This window comes from Pecten maximus, chromosome 19 (assembly GCF_902652985.1).
Source record: "Pecten maximus chromosome 19, xPecMax1.1, whole genome shotgun sequence".
Classification (NCBI taxonomy): Eukaryota; Metazoa; Mollusca; class Bivalvia; order Pectinida; family Pectinidae; genus Pecten; species Pecten maximus.
Genome location: NC_047033.1, coordinates 9,539,746 through 9,562,636, shown reverse-complemented (window position 1 = coordinate 9,562,636; position 22,891 = coordinate 9,539,746). Strand labels below are relative to the sequence as shown.

Sequence of the window (22,891 nt, the reverse complement as noted above, 5' to 3'; positions counted from 1 at the left end):
CATATTAAAACTTTATTTTCATATGTACTCTGACCAAAACTTTTTTGTAAATATGTCCAAAGGCTAACACAGTACATAAGGAATTTGTGAAATGCCACGGTTAAATTTGCTATTTTTCATGCACCGACGTCATGACATGGTGATCAGAGTATACTACACTCATACAAGATGCAAGGATACAATGATGTTAGCACGGTGACGGAAGAGGCAGGACGTGTCTTTTACAGCTTAACTTTTATTTTACGGTGTTTGGTAAACATTTGGTGAAGGTTACATTTAATACTTCCCGATAGTGATATTATCTACATGTGTCTCCATCTCCATCAATTTTACCATAACTTCGCTAGCAAGCGAGATATTTGTGATTTTTGAACTTTTTTATGTGTTTTGCCATTTTATCCCGCCCGCCATCTTGATTCGCCCGCTATGATCAGACCTTTTTTTAAACCAGGATGGTGCCTTCTGGAGGAACTGCATATCGAGGATATGAAAGGAAATAAACCCGAACACATCATAAGGGCCTATAATAAGTTAGCATCAGGAGCTAAGGGGACGCGGCTCTTTACTATCAATATGTACCACACTCCTTGCTCCCTCTTAATAAATGGAAGAAATGCTTCCCTCTTCCAAGATGACATCCTACCTGATATTATTGAGGCAATACAGAGAAATCCAAACAAGAGTAAACCAGATAGACACATAGCATAAGAGTGTAGAGAATCCAACAGCATGCACAAGCATGATAGGGAATCAAAGCATGATAGATCAGGCCCCCTCCCTGTGAAATGGATGGTGATCTAGTCAATCATGACATATGTACCCATTGCCAAGTAGTAGTAAACTCTGAAGGGATACAATGCGACGTATGTAATAGATAGTTCCACTACGTATGCGAAGATATAGACTCGTGGACTTCTACAATGACGATGCACCTTATAGCTGTTTGGCATTCCGTCACCTAAACTCTCTCGGGTATTCAACAGCACTCTACTTCTTCACGCCATATTGATTCTCTCCTGAATCCACACAATGATGAACTATACGCTATAGCGACAACCTTGAATTATTAGTCTGCAAGTCTATATACCAAAATCAGCTCCGCAAGCCCCTATAATGACAAACCATCAGTACTATTGAGCCCACTTAACTCTGTCAATACAGACCTAGCTTCAGACCAGGACCATCAAATAGCGGTTCAAAACCCAGATCGTGCTCATCAAATAGCAAGAGATTTTTCCTTTCTCTAACAACATAAGAGAAACAACGAAACGAGCAAGTACAACTACAAAACAAAAAAGGGACGTATACAAAGGAACCTATTCTTGATTGGTTTAGTTTGTCTTGGTCATTTAAGGACGTGCCAGGTTTTGGAGGTGGAGGAAAGCGGGAGTACCCGGAGAAAAACCACCGGCCTACGGTCAGTACCTGGCAACTGCCCCACGTAGGTTTCGAACTCGCAACCCAGTGGTGGAGGGCTAGTGTTAAAGTGTCGGGACACCTTAACCACTCGGCCACCTCGGCCCCTATTCTTGATTCGGAGGAGTTGAAGCAAAAAGTTGAATATTCTACCACTTTGATCGCTTAATTATTGTAGAAAGTCATCGCGCTTGAAAAAACAAACAGCCTAATACGTAAAAACCAAAGTCAATGCAAATGCAGTGAAGATGTAGTACACCATCGTCCACCACAATTTCATCACGGCAATTACAACTCTAACAATGAAAACTTAGCTGAGAAGATTCAAAATCTCCACTTAGAAATGAGAATCTCCCGACTTGAAACCAACCAGAAAATTGTACAACTAAAAAAAAAATATAGAAACAATTCGGATCTAGAAGCAGTCTCTACAACCATCCCCATAGACAACGTCATTGATCAGATTACATCTGTATTGAAGACAGCTGAACAACAACGTTCCCAACTGAAAAAAAGCAACAAGGCAATAGAAAGAAACCTAGAACATAAAACCACCAACAAAGAAATTAAAGAGGCTTCACTGATAGCAGCCCTATACATTAATTGTCTTAACAGATTTATCAAAACCCAGACAATTCCACCAGCAATAAAAAGAGGTATTCTCACACCTATCTACAAAAAAGGGAACACCTGACAACCCTGGAAACTACTGTGGCATATCTCACTCCAATCATCCTCAAAACTTTTGAGCAGATCACCCGTAAAAGACACAATCCAAACTACAAACAGGGTTCACCAAAGGGACATAACCTTTTGTCTCAGCCCTTCCTACTGACTGAGTGCCAGCTAGAATCTAATCCAAACGAGGTACAATGCTCATTACCATATTGGATACCCAGAGGACATTTGATGTGGTTGACCATGACTTGCTTCTACAACAGCTGTATTTTGACGGCATTCAGGGCAAAGACTGATCACTCATAAAAGATCTGTACCACGAGATGACCTCAGTCGTACGCTAGTCAGGATACATTTAAGATACCATAGACCTGCAGCAAGGAGTAAGACATGGAGGAATTCTCTCAACTGATCACTATCAAAGATATAACAATCCCTTACTACTACAGCTGAAGGATGACCATGATGGAGTGATGATAGGTACCACAAGAATACAACACGTAACTTGTGCATATCACTTGGCCTTGGTCTCAAACTCTACAATTTAGATGGGAAACATGATAAGATCAGTAGAGCAGTACAGCAATGAAAATAGGCATAAGATTAACCCAACCAAGAGCTTAATCATCCAGTTCCATTCGAAATACCGCAAATATTACAAGAAAAGAAGATTACAAAAGAACAAAGGACTATCCACCTGGGAATTACAAGGTCAGCAGATGGAAAGACCAACACGGAGGGAAAATATCACAAGGCAGAAGAACAGTATACAGTATACTCCTTAATGAGAACGGGATGTCACGGCAAAACTAGACTCGCTCAGTCTATAAAAGCACACATATGGTCAACATATGTAGTTCCTAGACTGATATATGGACTTGAGACAATAATATTAGCATTAAAGAACGAGACTGACCAAGACAAATTCCAAACGAAATGTCTCAAACAAGTACAACGTACATCTCCCTGATAGGACAGCAAATGTAGCCACATGCGCACTACTTCAAACCAAACTCTATAGAATACGAAGTAACAACGAGACAGGCCGCGGTCAAGCTCCATCATGATAGCAGTATATTCTCCGAAGCATGTCAACCTACAACCTACAACACGGATTTCGTTTTTCAAGATCTTGTGAAACACAACTTACTACATTCATCCATGCCCTTGCCCAAAACGCTAACACAAACACACAAACAGACATCATCATTATGGACTTTGCCAAAGCCTTCGACAAAGTACCACACAAAAGACTTCAGTACAAACTTAAATTCTATGGGATTACAGGGAACACACTCGCATGGATAACAGACTTCTTGACACACCGCACCCAAACAGTAGTACTTGATTGGAAACACTCGGACAAAATACCAGTTACATCAGGAGTACCCCAAGGAACCTGTTTGGGACCCATCCTCTTCCTCATCTACATAAATGACTTAGCAGATTACATTAAACACAGCACCCTCAGAATTTTTGCAGATGACAGCATCATTTACAAAACAATACACAACATCAATGACGCAACCAATCTAGAACAAGACATAGACACAGCAGGCAAATAGGAACACGATTGGCTGATGACCTTTCACCCCGACAAATGCAATATCATATCCACATCCAATAAACGCACAAAAATTAAATACCCATACAAACTCCACAACCACACATTACAAGTAGATTCCAGCAAGTACTTAGGCATAACATTACTGAACAACCTTAAATGGGACACGCATATAAACAATATGACATCAAACGCAAACAAATCCCTAGGATTTTTGAAACGGAACCTAAAAATAAACTCACAACACATCAAAGAACATGATTTCAAGGTCATTGTTAGACCCAAACTGGAATACTGCTCCTCCATATATGGGACCCTCACCACACAAGTCAAATAAACCAGTAAAAAAAAGATACAACGCAGAGCAGCACGATACGTACAAAACAGATACCACAACACAAGCTCGGTACAAGACATGCTAGACAACTTAAATGGGCCATCACCACAAACAAGAAGACTACAAACAAGACTCATTCTGTTCTACAAAATCATACACCAACATGTATCCATAGAATCAGAGACCTATATACTGAACCAGACATGCACACCCCTACACTTACAAACACATATCTGCTACCAAGGACACATAAATCTTTCCTCACACAATTACACAATGGAACCTCCTCCCGGTAGCAGCAGTACATGCACAGTGCACCACACTAGAGGGCTTCAAGGCACACATACCACACTGCGCACTCGTGAAAAATATCAAAATATTAGCCACACGAGTGAAATATATTTGTTATTACTGAAGACACTGTTAGATATTCTGTTTATTACATTTTTTATCAACGAAAAACCTACCCCGTATGCTAACTAGGCCAACAGCGATAATTTGTAAACAAAAAAAGTAGTTTCCCCTGTACACATGTCCAGGTGCTGACATATATGTCGGGCTTTCTGATTGGTCAATTATTTTGGTATTTTCTAATCATTTATTTGATTGGTCAAATCAGCAAAAGTGATTTTATAGAATGAATAATTTTTGATATTTCACTGGTAAAAATGTAATAAATACACTTATCTCAACCACTCCGTCAGAAACAGAATGGAAAACACTACTAAGAGAAGCGATAAACTGTAAAGTATAGGAGGACTGGTGAAACGAAATAAAAACCAAAAACCAAACCTTCATTGACCAAACATCTATTATGTCCAACGAGCTGAGACCAAAGCTAGACTCCTTACAGGAACATAAATACTAGTCTAACAGAGCCAACTTGCAAACTCTGCAACTTAAATCCAGAAACTAGAGAACACTTTATTGCAGTATGCACCAAACTCAATCACATATGCAGCATATACAACGTCAAAATAGCAAACCATCTTGGGCTCAAAATAAAGGACATTGCGGATATTGAACCCCATATATACACAGCTTATTCTCGACTGCACACTTCCCGACGTTCCTGCAACTCTTCAACCAGATCAACAGAGTATAGAAATCTTTGAACTGTACACCAGAGAACTTCTACAATCGCTACATGCCAACAGAGTCCAAATCCTCTCTAAGATGTTGTGATAACTGCGAAGAAGAATTATCTCCCCTTACCCCTGATTTTCATCGCCAGATGGAGACACGTATGTGTTTTAAATTACATTTCCAGTCTATATAGATAACTTTTTGATTTTATCCAAGTATCTTTAATCAACGCCACACCAATCCTATAACCAGAGCTTATGCTCTGGATGCTCTGACAAGTCAATAGAGGAATTTGAGAAGAACAGAACAGAACAGATGGCGGTGCAATAGCCCTTAACCGTACTTCAGCAAGCTGGTGGTGCAATAGCCCTTAACCGTACTTCAGGTAGCTAAAGGTCTCTGGCTATTTTTTTTAGTTCCAACGCCAACCTACATGGGGCGTATGTATGGTTGCTCGTTAGGGTCAAGTATCAAATCTCACATTCTCGCACTCTCGACCTTAGGTTGAAAACGCAATAATGCGAAAACTCGACGGCGAGGGAGCGAAAATGTGAAAATGCGAAAGAGCGAAAATGCGAAAACTCGACGGCGAGAATGCGAAAACGCGAGATTAATCTCGCACTCTCGCCGTCGCGATTTCTCGTCGTCGCGATTTCTCGTCGTCGAGTTTTCGCATTCTCACGTTTTTGACCTGAGGTCGAGAGTGCGAGAATGCGAGATTAGGCCTTAACGGCCGTCCTCGCACTCTCGCTTCCTCGCATATATATATTTATATATATATCCAACATCATGTATGCCCCTAATACGCGAACTTCTTTACGCGAGAGTGCGAGGACGGCCGTTAAGGCCTAATCTCGCATTCTCTACCTTAGGTCGAATACGCGCTGTCGCATTGTCGCTGTCAAGTTTTCGCATTCTCGCATTTTCGCTCCCTTGCCGTCGTGTTTTCATGTTCTCGTGTTTTTCGACCAAAGGTCGAGAGTGCGAGATTTGATACTTGGCCCTAACGAGTCACAAGCTTCTCACCGTGCAATCCTCTAACATTTTTGTGAGTACCCGTAACCGATTCTACAACATGGCGTAACAATTGTATGTCCTTGAGTGTATGATGAGATATCGGGATGAATGATCTGACCAATGACTGTTTGGTCACTGTAACATTTAAAGGTATGAATGTGGTGTGAAGCTGCACTTTGCGGATAGCTTTAGATGGAAGAAGATGAATGCCATCTGTGCCAATGGTTTGATAAAGATGGGTATGGTGAACTAAACATGGAACCGTGTTTAAAATATTGCTGCATTAATAAAAGACAATTTTAACATTTGTATATGATTGATGTGTTTGGAGTGTAGTTTATTTTATGAACAGGGTGGTACCGACATATTTACACATATAACTTGAAAATCATTATAATTATAGTCGTGCGAATCAGGTTACACTGAACTTGGCTATATATAAAGGAATGGGGTAGAAAAGCAGTATATTGTGGATAAACATGTTAAAAGTATTAATGATGTATGTATTAAATACAAAATACTGTATCGGGGGGCATATAGCTGGGCCATATTTACTGTGTTAGTACATTGCACTGGCAACAGGGGTCTGGGGATTTTCAATTTTGTTTTGTTTTATATTTTAAAATCAAATTGTGCCATTTGGTTGTATTTGGACTATTTAAACATCTGATAAGACAAAATCATTTGGATAAGTCAATGTATATGCAGACACGTAACACGTGTAAGGTACTGGTCAGTAAGTAAGATGACGCAAAATGGTCAAAGAATTCAGAACAAATGTCTAGTGTGAGCATTCTTGACTTATTGAAAATTAATAATTTTTAGGAAACACCGGCTTATGTGCTTGTACATGGCAGCTACGCGACAGTATATATATATATTTATTTAACAAAAATCATGTGGAAAATAAAACAAAAAGTTGGAAGATATATTTCAAATAATTTATTGTTAAACAAGCTTATATAATGTTGGTAAATATGGCAGCATAAATGTAGCAATAATTAACATATACACCAAATTAATTTGAATGTTTATTTATTATTGTAAACTTTACTTTCAAGATTCAGGAATAGAACATTGAAAGTTAAGATACAGCAAGTACCACTACATATTAATTAACCAAATACATGGTTAGATACATGTATAGAGAAAGTTTAAAACAACGTAAGGGTTTTCTTTTGTTTCAGATTTATTATAAAAATACACAGGAGATAAACGTTATATATTACAACTGACCAACTCATTCACATGTTAATTCATTTGTTCATTTTATTTTCAAAACGAGATGTCAAAAGACAAAAAAGCATGTAGAGTGGGTTGAAATTCAGATTTAGTTTTTTTAAAAGGAGGTCAAAGGTCACTGTCAAGGTCAGCAGGTCCGCAAATGTATTACTGATGTAAAGTTCTTGTCACAAGGATCACACATGTGAAATACATATACATCATCTGTATCCTCATTAGTATTGCCACAACACTGTTTTATAACAAAAGGCCCATGGGCCTTAATGGTCACCTGAGATTTGAAATATTTTAGTTAATTTAATTGACCCTTTTTGGCCCCACCCATCAGCCCCTGGGGGTCAGTCAGGACCAACATGTGCATGCCATCAAACTGTCATCACATGTTGATAATATTAACCAAGTTAAAATGAATTCCAATCGAAATCAAACAAATTAGAGTCAAAAATGTGATTTCCCTATATAAACTATAGTAAAGGTTACCCCCTCCCCAGGGGCAAACGTGAGACCCCAGGGTCATGAAATTCACAATTTTGGTAAAGCACCTAAGACCCTTCCATCTATGAAGAGTGTTTGATTCCACCATATCTGAGAAGAGAGATGATTTTTGAAGTTTTAGTCAATTTGACCCATTTTAGCACCGCCCCTCATGCCCCTGGAGGGTGGGGACCGTATAATTCACAATTTTGGTTGACCTTTAGCCATAGAAGCTTCCAACCAAATTTCATTGAATTTGGTTTAGGGGTTTTGGAGAAGAAGTCGAAAATGTAAATGGTTTACGGACGGCCGACGCACGGCGACGGACAAAAGGCGATAAGAATAGGTCACTTGAGACTTTGTCTCAGGTGACCTAAAAACTAAAATCTCAACGCTGGGGGTATAGCCATGAGATGCACATACAGTTGTGACTCCCCTGGACTTTGTCCCAGCGAGTTAAAAATCATGTTTTAACATAGAAATCTTTCTTCTTCACGTCTAGATATATTGGGCATCAAAGGTTTGGTTTGTTTGGTTTGTTTTTGTTTAACGTCCTATTAACAGCCAGGGTCATTTAAGGACGTGCCAGGTTTTGGAGGTGGAGGAAAGCCGGAGTACCCAGAGAACAAGAGATCCCAGAGGGATCTTGGCGCCCACCATTGAATGATCTTTATAGGTTCCATGTCAGATTGATCTTTTCTCTACTTTTCCCTTCCTCTAAGTCTTACTAATCTGTGTAAATTCAGAAACAGCCCTCTAGTACTTTTCAAACAAGGGGAACCTATATATAAAATTTAAGATTTTGCGATAATGGCTGTCTGTTGTTTTCGGATTGGTCCCAAAATGCAACACCAGGGACCAAGGGGAACCTACATATGAAATTTGAGAAAGATCCCTTCAGTACTTTCTGAGAAATAGCGATAACAAACTTCAATTGGACCTAAATACGAAAATTTGAGAAAGATCCCTTCAGTACTTTCTGAGAAATAGCGATAACAAACTTCAATTGTCTAAATCCAAGATGGCTGCCTGTCGGCCATGTTTGTTTTCCGATCGGTCTCAATATGCAATATGCATAACTAGGCACCAAGGGCAATCTACATATGAAATTTGAGAAAGATCCCTTCAGTACTTTCTGAGAAATAGTGATATTAAACTTCAATTGTCAAAATCCAAGATGGCTGCCTGTCGGCCATGTTGTTTTCCGATAGGTCTCAAAATGCAATATGCATAACTAGGCACCAAGGGAAACATACATATGAAATTTGAGAAAGATCCCTTCAGTACTTTCTCAGAAATAGCGATAACAAACTTCAATTGTCAAAATCCAAGATGGCTGCCTGTCAGCCATGTTGTTTTCCGATTGGTCTTAAAATGCAATATGCATAACTAAGCACCAAGGGGAATCTACATATGAAATTTGAGAAAGATCCCTTCAGTACTTCCTCAGAAATAGCGATAATAAACTTCAATTGTCAAAATCCAAGATGGCTGCCTGTCGGCCATGTTGTTTTCCGATTGGTCTCAAAATGCAATATGCATAACTAGGCACCAAGGGGAACCTATATATGAAATTTGAGAAAGATCCCTTCAGTACTTTCTCAGAAATAGCGATAACAAATTTCAATTATCAAAATCCAAGATGGCTACCTGTCGGCCATGTTGTTTTCCGATTGGTCTCAAAATGTAATACGCATAGCTAGGCACCAAGGGGAGCCTACATATAAAATTTGAGAAAGATCCCTTCAGTACTTTCTCAGAAATAGCGATAACAAACTTCAATTATCAAAATCCAAGATGGCTGCCTTTCGGCCATGTTGTTTTCCGATTGGCCTCAAAATGCAATATGCATAACTAAGCACCAAGGGGAGCCTACATATGAAATTTGAGAAAGATCCCTTCAGTACTTTCTCAGAAATAGCGATAACAAACTTCAATTGTCAAAATCCAAGATGGCTGCCTGTCGGCCATGTTGTTTTCCGATTGGTCTCAAAATGCAATATGCATAACTAGGCACCAAGGGGAGCCTACATATGAAATTTGAGAAAGATCTCTTCAGCACTTTCTCAGAAATAGCGATAACAAACTTCAATTGTCAAAATCCAAGATGGCTGCCTGTCGGCCATGTTGTTTTCCGATTGGTCTCAAAATGCAATATGCATAACTAGGCACCAAGGGGAACCCACATATGAAATTTGAGAAAGATCCCTTCAGTACTTTCTGAGGATTAGCGATAACAAGAATTGTTTACGGACGGACGGAGGGACGGACACGGAGGGACGGACGGACGGACGGACGGACCACGGACGGACCACGGACGCAGGGCGATTTGAATAGGCCACCATCTGATGATGGTGGGCTAAAAACCACCGGCCTACGGTCAGTACCTGGCAACTGCCCCACGTAGGTTTTGAACTCGCAACCCAGAGGTGGAGGGCTAGTATTAAAGTGTCGGGACACCTTAACCACTCGGCCACCACGGCATCAAAGGACTGTATAAAAAGACACACAAGTGGGTAGCACCTTCAAATAGATTACAGTATATACCGAATCATAAATATACAAGAGATCCCAGAGGGATCTTGGCGCCCACCATTGAATGATCTTCATAGGTTCCATGTCAGATTGATCTTTTCTCTACTTTTCCCTTCATTTTACTAATCTGTGCAAATTGAGACATCCCTCCAGTACTTTTCAAATAAGGGAATCCTAGCTATATAAGAAATTTGAGATTTAACGATAATGGCTGTTTGTTTGCCAGGTTGTTTTCAGGACAGACTGGTCCAAAAATGCAATACAAGGGACCAAGGGGAACCTACTTATGAAATTTGAGAAAGATCCATTCAGTACTTTGAGAAATAGAGATAACAAACTTCAATTGTCAAAATCCAAGATGGCGGTCTGTCGGCCATATTGTTTTCCAATTGATCTCAAAATGCAATTAGCATAACGACGCACCAAGGGGAACCTCCATATGAAATTTGAGAAAGATCCATTCAGTACTTTCTCAGAAATAGCGATAACAAACTTCAATTGTCAAAATCCAAGATGGCTGCCTGTCGGCCATCTTGTTTTCCGATTGGTCTCAAAACGCAATATGCATAACTAGGCACCAAGGGAAACCTACATATGAAATTTCAGAAAGATCCATTCAGTACATTCTCAGAAATAGCGATAACAAACTTCAATTGTCAAAATCCAAGATGGCTGCCTGTCGGCCATTTTGTTTTCGGATTGGTCACAAAAAGCAATATGCATAACTAGGCACCAAGGGAAACCTACATATGAAATTTCAGAAAGATCCATTCAGTACTTTCTCAGAAATAGTGATAACAAACTTCAATTGTCAAAATCCAAGATGGCTGCCTGTCGGCCATGTTGTTTTCCGATTGGTCTCAAATCGCAATATGCATAACTAGGCACCAAGGGGAACCTACATATGAAATTTGAGAAAGATCCCTTCAGTACTTTCTCAGAAATAGCGATAACAAACTTCAATTGTCAAAATCCAAGATGGCTGCCTGTCGGCCATGTTGTTATCCGATTGGTCTCAAAATGCAATATGCATAACTAGGCACCAAGGGGAACCTTCATATGAAATTTGAGAAAGATCCCTTCAGTACTTTCTCAGAAATAGCGATAACAAATTTCAATCGTCAAAATCCAAGATGGCTGCCTGTCGGCCATTTTGTTTTCTGATTGGTCTCAAATCGCAATATGCATAACTAGGCACCAAGGGGAACCTACATATGAAATTTGAGAAAGATTCCTTCAGTACTTTCTCAGAAATAGCGATAACAAACTTCAATTGTCAAAATCCAAGATGGCTGCCTGTCGGCCATGTTGTTATCCGATTGGTCTCAAAATGCAATATGCATAACTAGGCACCAAGGGGAACCTTCATATGAAATTTGAGAAAGATCCCTTCAGTACTTTCTCAGAAATAGCGATAACAAGAATTGTTTACGGACGGAGGGACGGACGGACGGACGGACGGAGGGACGGACGGACGACGGACCACGGACGCAGGGCGATTTGAACAGCCCACCATCTGATGATGGTGGGCTAAAAACTGCATTTTAAACCAACATTAAACACATCTCAACCCTTTGACCTTGAAGGTAGGCCAAGGTCATTCATTTTAACAAACTTGGTAGGCATTTATCCCAGCATGCTGGTGGTCCAATATCATGACTCCTGGTCCTCTTGGTTATTGAAAGAGAGTTGTTTAAAGATCTTAACACATTTGACCCCTGTGACCTTGAAAGAAGGTCAAGGTCATTGATTTGAACAAACTTTGTAGCCTTCATCCCAACATGCTATTTGGCCCAATACCATGACCCTAGGCATCTTGGTTATTGTGAAGAAGTAAATTGTTTATGACGAAAGACGTAGGACAAAAGGCGATCACAATACGTCATAAGAGATTTCGTCTTTAGTAACCCAGTAAAAAGAAACTGAACAGATCTTCAAATCCAGAAGGGTGCTTTATCCCCATAAATTAATCAATTTCCAATAATTTTTTTTAATAATTTCACGGCATCCTGTCAACCCTTGATAGTATGTTTTTGATCTCCCAAAATCGAATTGACTCTTGGGATTGAAGGAACATGTCTATTTTACATAATGTTTTGACCCTTAACATTTCTGAGAGATAGTGATTTGACTTCTGAAGTCAAGGGTCAAGTTAATGTCCTGTAATTTAAATATAAAAAAGGTATAATAATTTAAGTGTATAAGCTTTCCAAGGCAAATCAAAAGATATGGCACCATGCAGAAAGTACACGTTGACTACTCTGGAATCTGTTATGGAAGCATAATAGCTGTGATCAAGATACAGAAGCCACAAGGTAGCATTAAGGCAAGGTTTGTTAAGTTTGGTACAGTGATGTAAGAAATTGGTCATCATTGTTTATATGGAACAAATCAAGGGACTAATAGCAGAATAATTATAATTGACTTCCAAAATTATCTCATAAAATAATATCTTACATTTTAATTTGAACACAAGATAATTTGTGATTAGTGAATCATATGCTAATTAATGCACTTGCACCAACTTGATATTATAAATATGACTGTTAAAAGAGACATATATAGATATCTATATATGTCTCTGCTGTTAATTGGATCACATATCCAAAATGACATATGGATCATCTGATTTCAAACGAACTTTTGAAATACTTAAATAGAATCTATATATTAGTACAAATATTAAAAACGCTGGAAACCAAACTTAGTGTTAAAGGTGAAAAATGTGAATCGCTCTCTTCAAATTACGTCATCGTACTATATCAAAATTTTATACCGATATGTAAATCATGACATACATCAAATATTAGTAAATATTCCGAATATTGTAATAACACAAGATACTTGGATATATATTACCTAATGTTTCCTTGCATACATTTGGAAGATCGTGAACACAAAATATTTGGACAGTAAAATGATCACGAGTAAATATAATCTTTTAAATATGGACATTAAATCACATTGTTCAGCTGTTTCGGACTTTTAATAACTTGTCAAATACTGTATACGTATTAAGGTTTATTCAGTGCACATGGTATGTTATTGTTCTCCGACATATTTTCAATCAGGTATGTATCTTTTGTGTGTATCAATGAAATAGTCAGCAGTATATATTTATTTATTAGATAATAAAAAGAAACATACAACATCGTCAAAATACTGCATACAAAATCAAACTCAAAACCGAAGTAACTAAAAAAATAAATTACCGAATACTGAACTTAAAAACTGTGACTGCAAAAAAACATAAATTTGTTTTATATTGTTTAAGTCTTTTTAATATAGTAAGGTCATCACAAGCTGGTTTTTTCAAATGATGAGTCCATTGACGAACACTTTATAGTGTCATCATACTGAAATGCCATACTTTTGAATGCAGTGTTGATAGGCTTTTAAGGATATGCATGATTACATGTACATCAGAATTGATTTATTTGCCAAGTAGCTACAATGGCATTGGATTAACTGATATTTAGATACATGTATATGTACTTGTTCAGGAAATATATTGTATTCAATATAAGAAGATGCAACAGCTGAAAAGAATTAAGAAATGTGTTTTTTCTCAAGTCCATCAATATCATCAGCTTTAAATGAAACAATGAACATTCTCATGATAACATTGATGAAAAATTAAACATGCAATGGAAAAATAAACAATACATACCCGGTATCTATTATTCAGAAAATTAAAAAATAATATATTGGAAACAGTTGTATTATGACAACTTAGTAACATCACAATTGGCCGTTCATCACTGTATCACATTAAATATAGACGTTTCAAAGGTTTCCCCTAATGACTTGTATATTATGCAAATTACATTGAAAAGATACTGTTTTAAATCACTTAATAAGTTTACAGTAGATATTAATGTTTAGACACATAAACTAAAAACAGCATGAACACATTAACTGAAACAATTTTACATCAACAGCATAATCATTATATATATGTACATTTGTATATACAAATTCCACACAACCCATTCAGCTTCATTCATAAAGGTAACTAACAAACGAAGTCTGGAGATCTACACTCCAACTGATCCACACTGACTTCACTAGTGCATACTGTTACACTTGGTTTATTTTGTTTAACATCCTATTAACAGCCAGGGTCATTAAAGGACGTGCCAGGTTTTGGAGGTGGAGGAAAGCCGGAGGAAAACCACCGACCTACTGCCAGTACTAGGCAACTGCCCCATGTGGGTTTTGAGCTCGCAACACAGAGTTGGAGGGCTAGTGGTAAAGTGTCGGGACACCTTGACCACTCGGCCACTGTGGCCTCTAATACTGTTACACAATATTATTTTACAATTATTAACCTCGGGTCCTCACCTGATTCAGCTGAACAAAGACCCGTGATCCATTTGTTTGTTTCATACATTTCATATATATGTTAATGGTAGTTACCGGTAGTATTGGTATAAACATCAGAAGTTTATCGGGAGGCTTTCAAAAATATGAAAACAAAACATCAGAATTCTAAGCCTCATGGTATTTCTGACGCCAACATTACAAAAGATTGATATACAATGTAATAAATGGATGTCTAGTGATATCCTAAATCTTATTTTTCCAAAGCAATAATTTTACAATTTTGTTGACGGCTGTATCTCATTTTCCATACATTATATTAATTTAATTACTACAGCATGCCATAGGGACAATAATGGACCTTTAGAGACACATTAACAGAATTCAAGACTCCTTAACTAAAATGAAAATAATTCAAATGCTTAAACGGTATATTGCCAAGATGCATAATTATACATGCGTAAGATTATGCCAATATCTACTGTTTAAAACTGCCATTATGAAGTTCAATGTCCTTAATGTGCAAGTTCTCCTAATTGAGAGGTTTCCATTGGACAAATGAACAATAGACTTAAATATCACATTGGTGTTGCATTTTATCACAGCTGTGGATTAAATGGATTTTATTTTACGGCGACGGGTATTGGTAAAAGGTGGTGAAGTTCTCAGTGACTTGGTAGCTTCTCATTCTGTATCTGATAGTAACAAGCCTGAAACATAAGATAAATTGAATTCATATTTCTGATACAGGATACCATTCTACCAGCCTACTGTCATACCATACCAAATTTGGTACCACAATTTCCCATTTATGAAAAAAGGCCAAATAACATGTAAAAAAAAAAAAAAAAATACAGAAAGTCTTTTAGACATAAATGCCCCTGCTAGCTACCACTTGATGCCCCAAAACACAGTTTGCAGTGTTTGCAGTCCCTGAGATTCGCTAGTTACATTGCATTGGGATGGAATGCGACGGGACAGAACTGACACTATATTCCCAACTCCCACCCCCACCTCACCTATTTCATGATGAAGGCATTATATGTTGAGGTTTTACAAGGTTTCATCGAGAGTATTGAACATGATCCTAACTCCTTTTACATGTTGAAGTTTTACAAGGTTTCATCGAGAGTATTGAATGTGATCCGAACTCCTTTTACATGTTGAGGTTTTACAAGGTTTCATCGAGAGTATTGAATGTGATCCTAACGCCTTTTACATGTTGAGGTTTTATCAGGTTTCGTCGAGAGTATTGAAAATGATCCTAACGCCTTTTACATGTTGAGGTTTTATCAGGTTTCGTCGAGAGTATTGAAAATGATCCTAATGCCTTTTACATGTTGAGGTTTTATCAGGTTTCGTCGAGAGTATTGAAAATGATCCTAACGCCTTTTACATGTTGAGGTTTTATCAGGTTTCGTCGAGAGTATTGAACATGATCCTAACTCCTTTTACATGTTGAGGTTTTACAAGGTTTCGTCGAGAGTATTGAACATGATCCTAACTCCTTTTAGATGTTGAGGTTTGACAAGGTTTCGTCGAGAGTATTGAACATGATCCTAACGCCTTCTACATGTTGAGGTTTGACAAAGTCTTCCCCTGTTAACCTCCGATATATTCCTACTTACATGGAGGGTAGTAAAGTCTTCCCCTGTTAACCTCAGATATATTCCTACTTACATGGAGGGTAGTAAAGTCTTCCCCTGTTAACCTCAGATATATTCCTACTTACATGGAGGGTAGTAAAGTCTTCCCCTGTTAACCTCGGATATATTCCTACTTACATGGAGGGTAGTAAAGTCTTCCCCTGTTAACCTCGGATATATTCCTACTTACATGGAGGGTAGTAAAGTCTTCCCCTGTTAACCTCGGATATATTCCTACTTACATGGAGGGTAGTAAAGTCTTCCCCTGTTAACCTCGGATATATTCCTACTTACATGGAGGGTAGTAAAGTCTTCCCCTGTTAACCTCGGATATATTCCTACTTACATGGAGGGTAGTAAAGTCTTCCCCTGTTAACCTCGGATATATTCCTACTTACATGGAGGGTAGTAAAGTCTTCCCCTGTTAACCTCGGATATATTCCTACTTACATGGAGGGTAGTAAAGTCTTCCCCTGTTAACCTCGGATAATTTCCTACTTACATGGAGGGTAGTAAAGTCTTCCCCTGTTAACCTCAGATATATTCCTACTACATGGAGGGTAGTAAAGTCTTCCCCTGTTAACCTCGGATATATTCCTACTTACATGGAGGGTAGTAAAGTCTTCCCCTGTTAACCTCGGATATATTCCTACTTACATGGAGGGTAGTAAAGTCTTCCCCTGTTAACCTCAGATATATTCCTACTTACATGGAGGGTAGTAAAGTCTTCCCCTGTTAACCTCAGATATATTCCTACTTACATGGAGGGTAGTAAAGTCTTCCCCTGTTAACCTCGATATATTCCTACTTACATGGAGGGTAGTAAAGTCTTCCCCTGTTAACCTCGGATATATTCCTACTTACATGGAGGGTAGTAAAGTCTTCCCCTGTTAACCTCGGATATATTCCTACTTACATGGAGGGTAGTAAAGTCTTCCCCTGTTAACCTCGGATATATTCCTACTTACATGGAGGGTAGTAAAGTCTTCCCCTGTTAACCTCGGATATATTCCTACTTACATGGAGGGTAGTAAAGTCTTCCCCTGTTAACCTCCGATATATTCCTACTTACATGGAGGGTAGTAAAGTCTTCCCCTGTTAACCTCGGATATATTCCTACTTACATGGAGGGTAGTAAAGTCTTCCCCTGTTAACCTCGGATATATTCCTACTTACATGGAGGGTAGTAAAGTCTTCCCCTGTTAACCTCGGATATATTCCTACTTACATGGAGGGTAGTAAAGTCTTCCCCTGTTAACCTCGGATATATTCCTACTTACATGGAGGGTAGTAAAGTCTTCCCCTGTTAACCTCGGATATATTCCTACTTACATGGAGGGTAGTAAAGTCTTCCCCTGTTAACCTCGGATATATTCCTACTTACATGGAGGGTAGTAAAGTCTTCCCCTGTTAACCTCCGGATATATTCCTACTTACATGGAGGGTAGTAAAGTCTTCCCCTGTTAACCTCGGATATATTCCTACTTACATGGAGGGTAGTAAAGTCTTCCCCTGTTAACCTCCGATATATTCCTACTTACATGGAGGGTAGTAAAGTCTTCCCCTGTTAACCTCGGATATATTCCTACTTACATGGAGGGTAGTAAAGTCTTCCCCTGTTAACCTCGGATATATTCCTACTTACATGGAGGGTAGTAAAGTCTTCCCCTGTTAACCTCGGATATATTCCTACTTACATGGAGGGTAGTAAAGTCTTCCCCTGTTAACCTCGGATATATTCCTACTTACATGGAGGGTAGTAAAGTCTTCCCCTGTTAACCTCCGATATATTCCTACTTACATGGAGGGTAGTAAAGTCTTCCCCTGTTAACCTCCGATATATTCCTACTTACATGGAGGGTAGTAAAGTCTTCCACTGTTAACCTCGGATATATTCCTACTTACATGGAGGGTAGTAAAGTCTTCCCCTGTTAACCTCAGATATATTCCTACTTACATGGAGGGTAGTAAAGTCTTCCCCTGTTAACCTCCGATATATTCCTACTTACATGGAGGGTAGTAAAGTCTTCCCCTGTTAACCTCGGATATATTCCTACTTACATGGAGGGTAGTAAAGTCTTCCCCTGTTAACCTCGGATATATTCCTACTTACATGGAGGGTAGTAAAGTCTTCCCCTGTTAACCTCCGATATATTCCTACTTACATGGAGGGTAGTAAAGTCTTCCCCTGTTAACCTCGGATATATTCCTACTTACATGGAGGGTAGTAAAGTCTTCCCCTGTTAACCTCCGATATATTCCTACTTACATGGAGGGTAGTAAACATGATTCCTAATTCTCCATTTTCAAGGTGATGTTCCATTAGGTCTTCTATCAAGTGAACCTCCGCCCCCAAATGTCGGATTTTTGAGCGGACTACAACATACTGGAACACAGGAAACAGTTCATCCATACACCACATGTGGTCCTCATTCAGTGCCTGCTGAACTGTCTGAAATTGAAAGAATAAGTGTATGATCACAGTGATTTTTATCCAAAGTGACAAAACAAAAATGGATTTTATCGAAGGTCCTCATTTAGGGCATGCTGAAAATTGCATCACTTCATTTTCATAAATTCCTCCTTCTGAAAAGTATGTACTACAACTGTATGCATGCAAATATCAGTATTTAGAGAAGCTGCCAGAAATGCAAAGTCCTACATATGAACATTAGACGACAAACTGAATTATATATTAATTAGTACATATAAGTATAGTCTTTCAGTTTATCTGTATAGTACAGCAAAAACTCACTAAAACTTCAGTATTTTTTTCGAACTATACTTTTTCAACAACATATTTTCCTCGGTAAACATTTAAAAAAAAAACTTACCTTTGATATTTCTAGGAATGTCTGTTGTATCACCATCAATTTCTCTTTTGGGCTGAATGCAGTGCTGAAACACAAAATATTGACAATAAACTATGCTGCCCACTGTTGGAACTCATAGTTATGACAGACTGTCTTGCCAACAGCTAGAATTCAAAATATTGACAATAAACTACCCGGCCAACGGGAGGAACAAAAATATTGACAAACTATTTTGGTTTGTTTTGTTTAACGTCCTATTAACAGCCAGGGTCATCTAAGGACGTGCCAGGTTTTGGAGGTGGAGGAAAGCCGGAGTACCCGGAGAAAAACCACTGGCCTACGGTCAGTACCTGGCAACTGCCCCATGTAGGTTTCTAACTCGCGACCCAGAGGTGGAGGGCTAGTGTTAAAGTGTCGGGACACCTTAACCACTTGGCCACCGCGGCCCTTGACAAACGATATGCCCAGTGCTGGAACACAAAACATATTGGAAAACTATCTGGCCCAGCGCTGGAACACATCAGCAACAAGTATACACTATCATACTGCTGAAATATTTTCCTAAATCAAATCTGCAGGGCAGGGCATCAACCAGATTGCATGCTCTCATTTTATGTTACCTGAACATGAAGGGGACATCAAAACATGATTTTTGACTAAATAATTAATTGTGACACATAGCTACCACTACCAATGCTGAGAAAACTAATCTGTTTCTGGGATCAAACAAGAGGCCCATGGGGCCTGTATCGCTCACCTGGTTGGATTAGACCAAATGTCAAAATAATGTTCATATTCAATTTGTTTATTTGTAAATCTCTAACAATGCTATATATGGTTATAGTGTGGGAATCCGAACTGCTTTAAAGATTAATGAAGTCCAGACTCTCTAAGGTCTGAAAAACCTCAAGAATTGTTTTTAGAACATGCATTCATAACTTTATGACTAGTAGCGATTTAAAGGAATTACCTCTATTTCCCCTATTGGGCCCGCCCCTTTGGCCCCATTGGGGTCAGAGTCACCATTTATGCAAAATCTGTTCCCCTTCCCTCAAGGATGTTTCTGACCAAATTGGGTTCAAATCCATTCATAACTTAATGACCAGTAGCGATTTAAAGGAATTACCTCTATTTCCCCTATTCGGCCCCACCCCTTTGGCCCCTTTGTGGTCAGAGTCACCATTTATGCAAAATCTGTTCCGTTCCCCTTCCCCCAAACATGTTTCTGACCAAATTGGGTTCAAATCCATTCATAACTTTATGACTAGTAGCGATTTGAAGCAAATGTTGACGGAAGGACGGACGGCCGGACGGATGGACGGACGACGGACGACGGACGCTGCGCCATGACATAAGCTCACCGGACCTTCGGTCCAGGTGAGCTAAAAATGAATAGAATTGATTTAGTCAAATTCCCAATTTTGAATTAATTAAAATTAAAACAAGAGATCCCAGAGGGATCTTGGCGCCCACCATTGAATGTTCTTCATAGGTTCCATGTCAGATTGATCTTTTCTCTACTTTTCTCTTCTTCTAAGTCTTACTAATCTGTGTAAACTCAGAAGAAACCTCTAGTACTTTTCAAACAAGGGAAACCTATATATAAAATTTAAGATTTAGGCACCAAGGGGAACCTACATATATGGAATTTGAGAAAGATTCCTTCAGTGCTTTCTGAGAAATAGTGATAACAAACTTCAATTGTCAAAATCCAAGATGGCTGCTTGTCGGCCATGTTGTTTTCCGATTGGTCTCAAAATGCAATATGCATAACTAGGCACCTGGGGGAACCTACATATGAAATTTCAGGAAGATCCCTTCATTAGTTTCTTAGTAATAGTGATAACCAGTTTCAATTTTCGAAATCCAAGATGGCTGCCTGTCGGCCATATTGTTTTCTGATTGGTCTCAAAATGCAATATGCATAACTAGGCACCAAGGGGAACCTACATATGAAATTGGAGAAAGATCCAATCAAAACTTTCTCAGAAATAGCGATAACAAACTTCTATGGTCAAAATCCAAGATGGCTGCCTTTCGGCCATGTTGTTTTCCGATCAGTCCCAAAATGCGATATGCATTACTAGGCACCAAGGGGAACCTACATATGAAATTTGAGAAAGATCCCTTCAGTACTTTCTCAGAAATGGCAATAACAAACTTTAATGGTCAAAATCCAAGATGGCTGCCTGTCGGCCATGTTGTTTTCCGATTGGTCTCAAAATGCTATATGCATAACTAAGCACCAAGGGGATCCTACATAACAAATATGAAAAAGATCCCTTTCGTACTTTCACAGAAATAGCGATAACAAACTTCAATTGTCAAAATCCAAGATGGCTGCCTGTCGGCCATGTTGTTTTCAGATCGGTCTCAAAATGCAATATGCATAACTAGGCACTAAGGGGAACCTACATATGAAATTTGAGAAAGATCCCTTCTGTGCTTTTTGAGAAATAGCGATAACAATCTTCAATTGTCAAAATCCAAGATGGCTGCCTGTCGGCCATGTTGTTTTCCGATTGGTCTCAAAATGCAATATGCATAACTAGGCACCAAGGGGAACCTACATATGAAATTTGAGAAAGATCCCTTCAGTACTTTCTTAGAAATAGCGATAACAAACTTCAATGGTCAAAATCCAAGATGGCTGCCTGTCGGCCATGTTGTTTTCCGATCGGTCCCAAAATGCAATATGCATAACTAGGCACCAAGGGAAACCAACATATGAAATTTGAGAAAGATCCCTTCAGCTCTTTCTCAGAAATAGCGATAACAAACTTCAATGGTCAAAATCCAAGATGGCTGCCTGTCGGCCATGTTGTTTTCCGATCGGTCCCAAAATGCAATATGCATAACTAGGCACCAAGGGGAACCTACGTATGAAATTTGAGAAAGATCCCTTCAGTACTTTCTGAGGATTAGCGATAACAAGAATTGTTTACGGACGGACGGACGGACGGACGGACGGACGGACTGACGGACGGAGGGAGGGACGGACGGACGGACGGACGGACGGACGACGGACCACGGACGCAGGGCGATTTGAATAGCCCACCATCTGATGATGGTGGGCTAAAAATTCAAAACATTAATTAAACAAGGGCCCAATGGGCCCAAATCGCTCACCCGCAATGCAGTGATCTTTTCATATATGGATCCTGCAGTTATTTGAAAGCATGCTACATGACCAATATAATGTCTCTCGGCACTTAAGCTATTCACTAAAAGTCATTTAAAGATTAAAGCATACTTGATCGACGTGACCTTGAATGTGAGTCAGGGTCATTCATTTGAACAAAGTTGGTAGCCCTTCACCCCAGCATGCTACAGACCAAATATCAACTCCCTTGGACGCTTGGTTATTGAGAGGAAGTCGTTTAAAGATTTTAGCCTTTTTGACTGCTGTGACCTTGAATGAAGGGCAAGGTCATTCATTTCAACAAACTTGAGAGCCCTTTACCCCAGCATGCTACAGGCCAAAAATTCGGTCTCTGGGACTCTTGGTTATTGAGAAGAAGTCGTTTAAAGATTTTAGCCTTTTTGACTCCTGTGACCTTGAATGAAGGTCAAGGTCATTCATTTGAACAAACTTGATAGCCCTTTACCCCAGTATTCTACAGACCCAATAACAACTCCCTGGGACTCTTGGTTATTGAGAAGAAGTCGTTTAAAGATTTTAGCCCTTTTGACTCCTGTGACCTTGAATGAAGGTCAAGGTCATTCATTTGAACAAACTTGGTAGCCCTTCACCCCAGCA

At 39.1% G+C, this 22,891-nt stretch overlaps 1 protein-coding gene across 1 annotated transcript in view; it reads right to left on the bottom strand.

The window, feature by feature from the left end:
• Window positions 1–14,536: 14,536 nt before the first annotated feature.
• The window catches only part of LOC117318008 (alsin-like), a 108,181-nt gene continuing 99,826 nt past the window's right edge, over window positions 14,537–22,891 (bottom strand). The window contains 3 exon segments of the mRNA XM_033872980.1: window positions 14,537–15,382; window positions 18,588–18,770; window positions 19,153–19,216. Of these exon segments, the coding sequence (XP_033728871.1) occupies window positions 15,338–15,382; window positions 18,588–18,770; window positions 19,153–19,216 (292 nt within the window). The 3' untranslated portion in view covers window positions 14,537–15,337.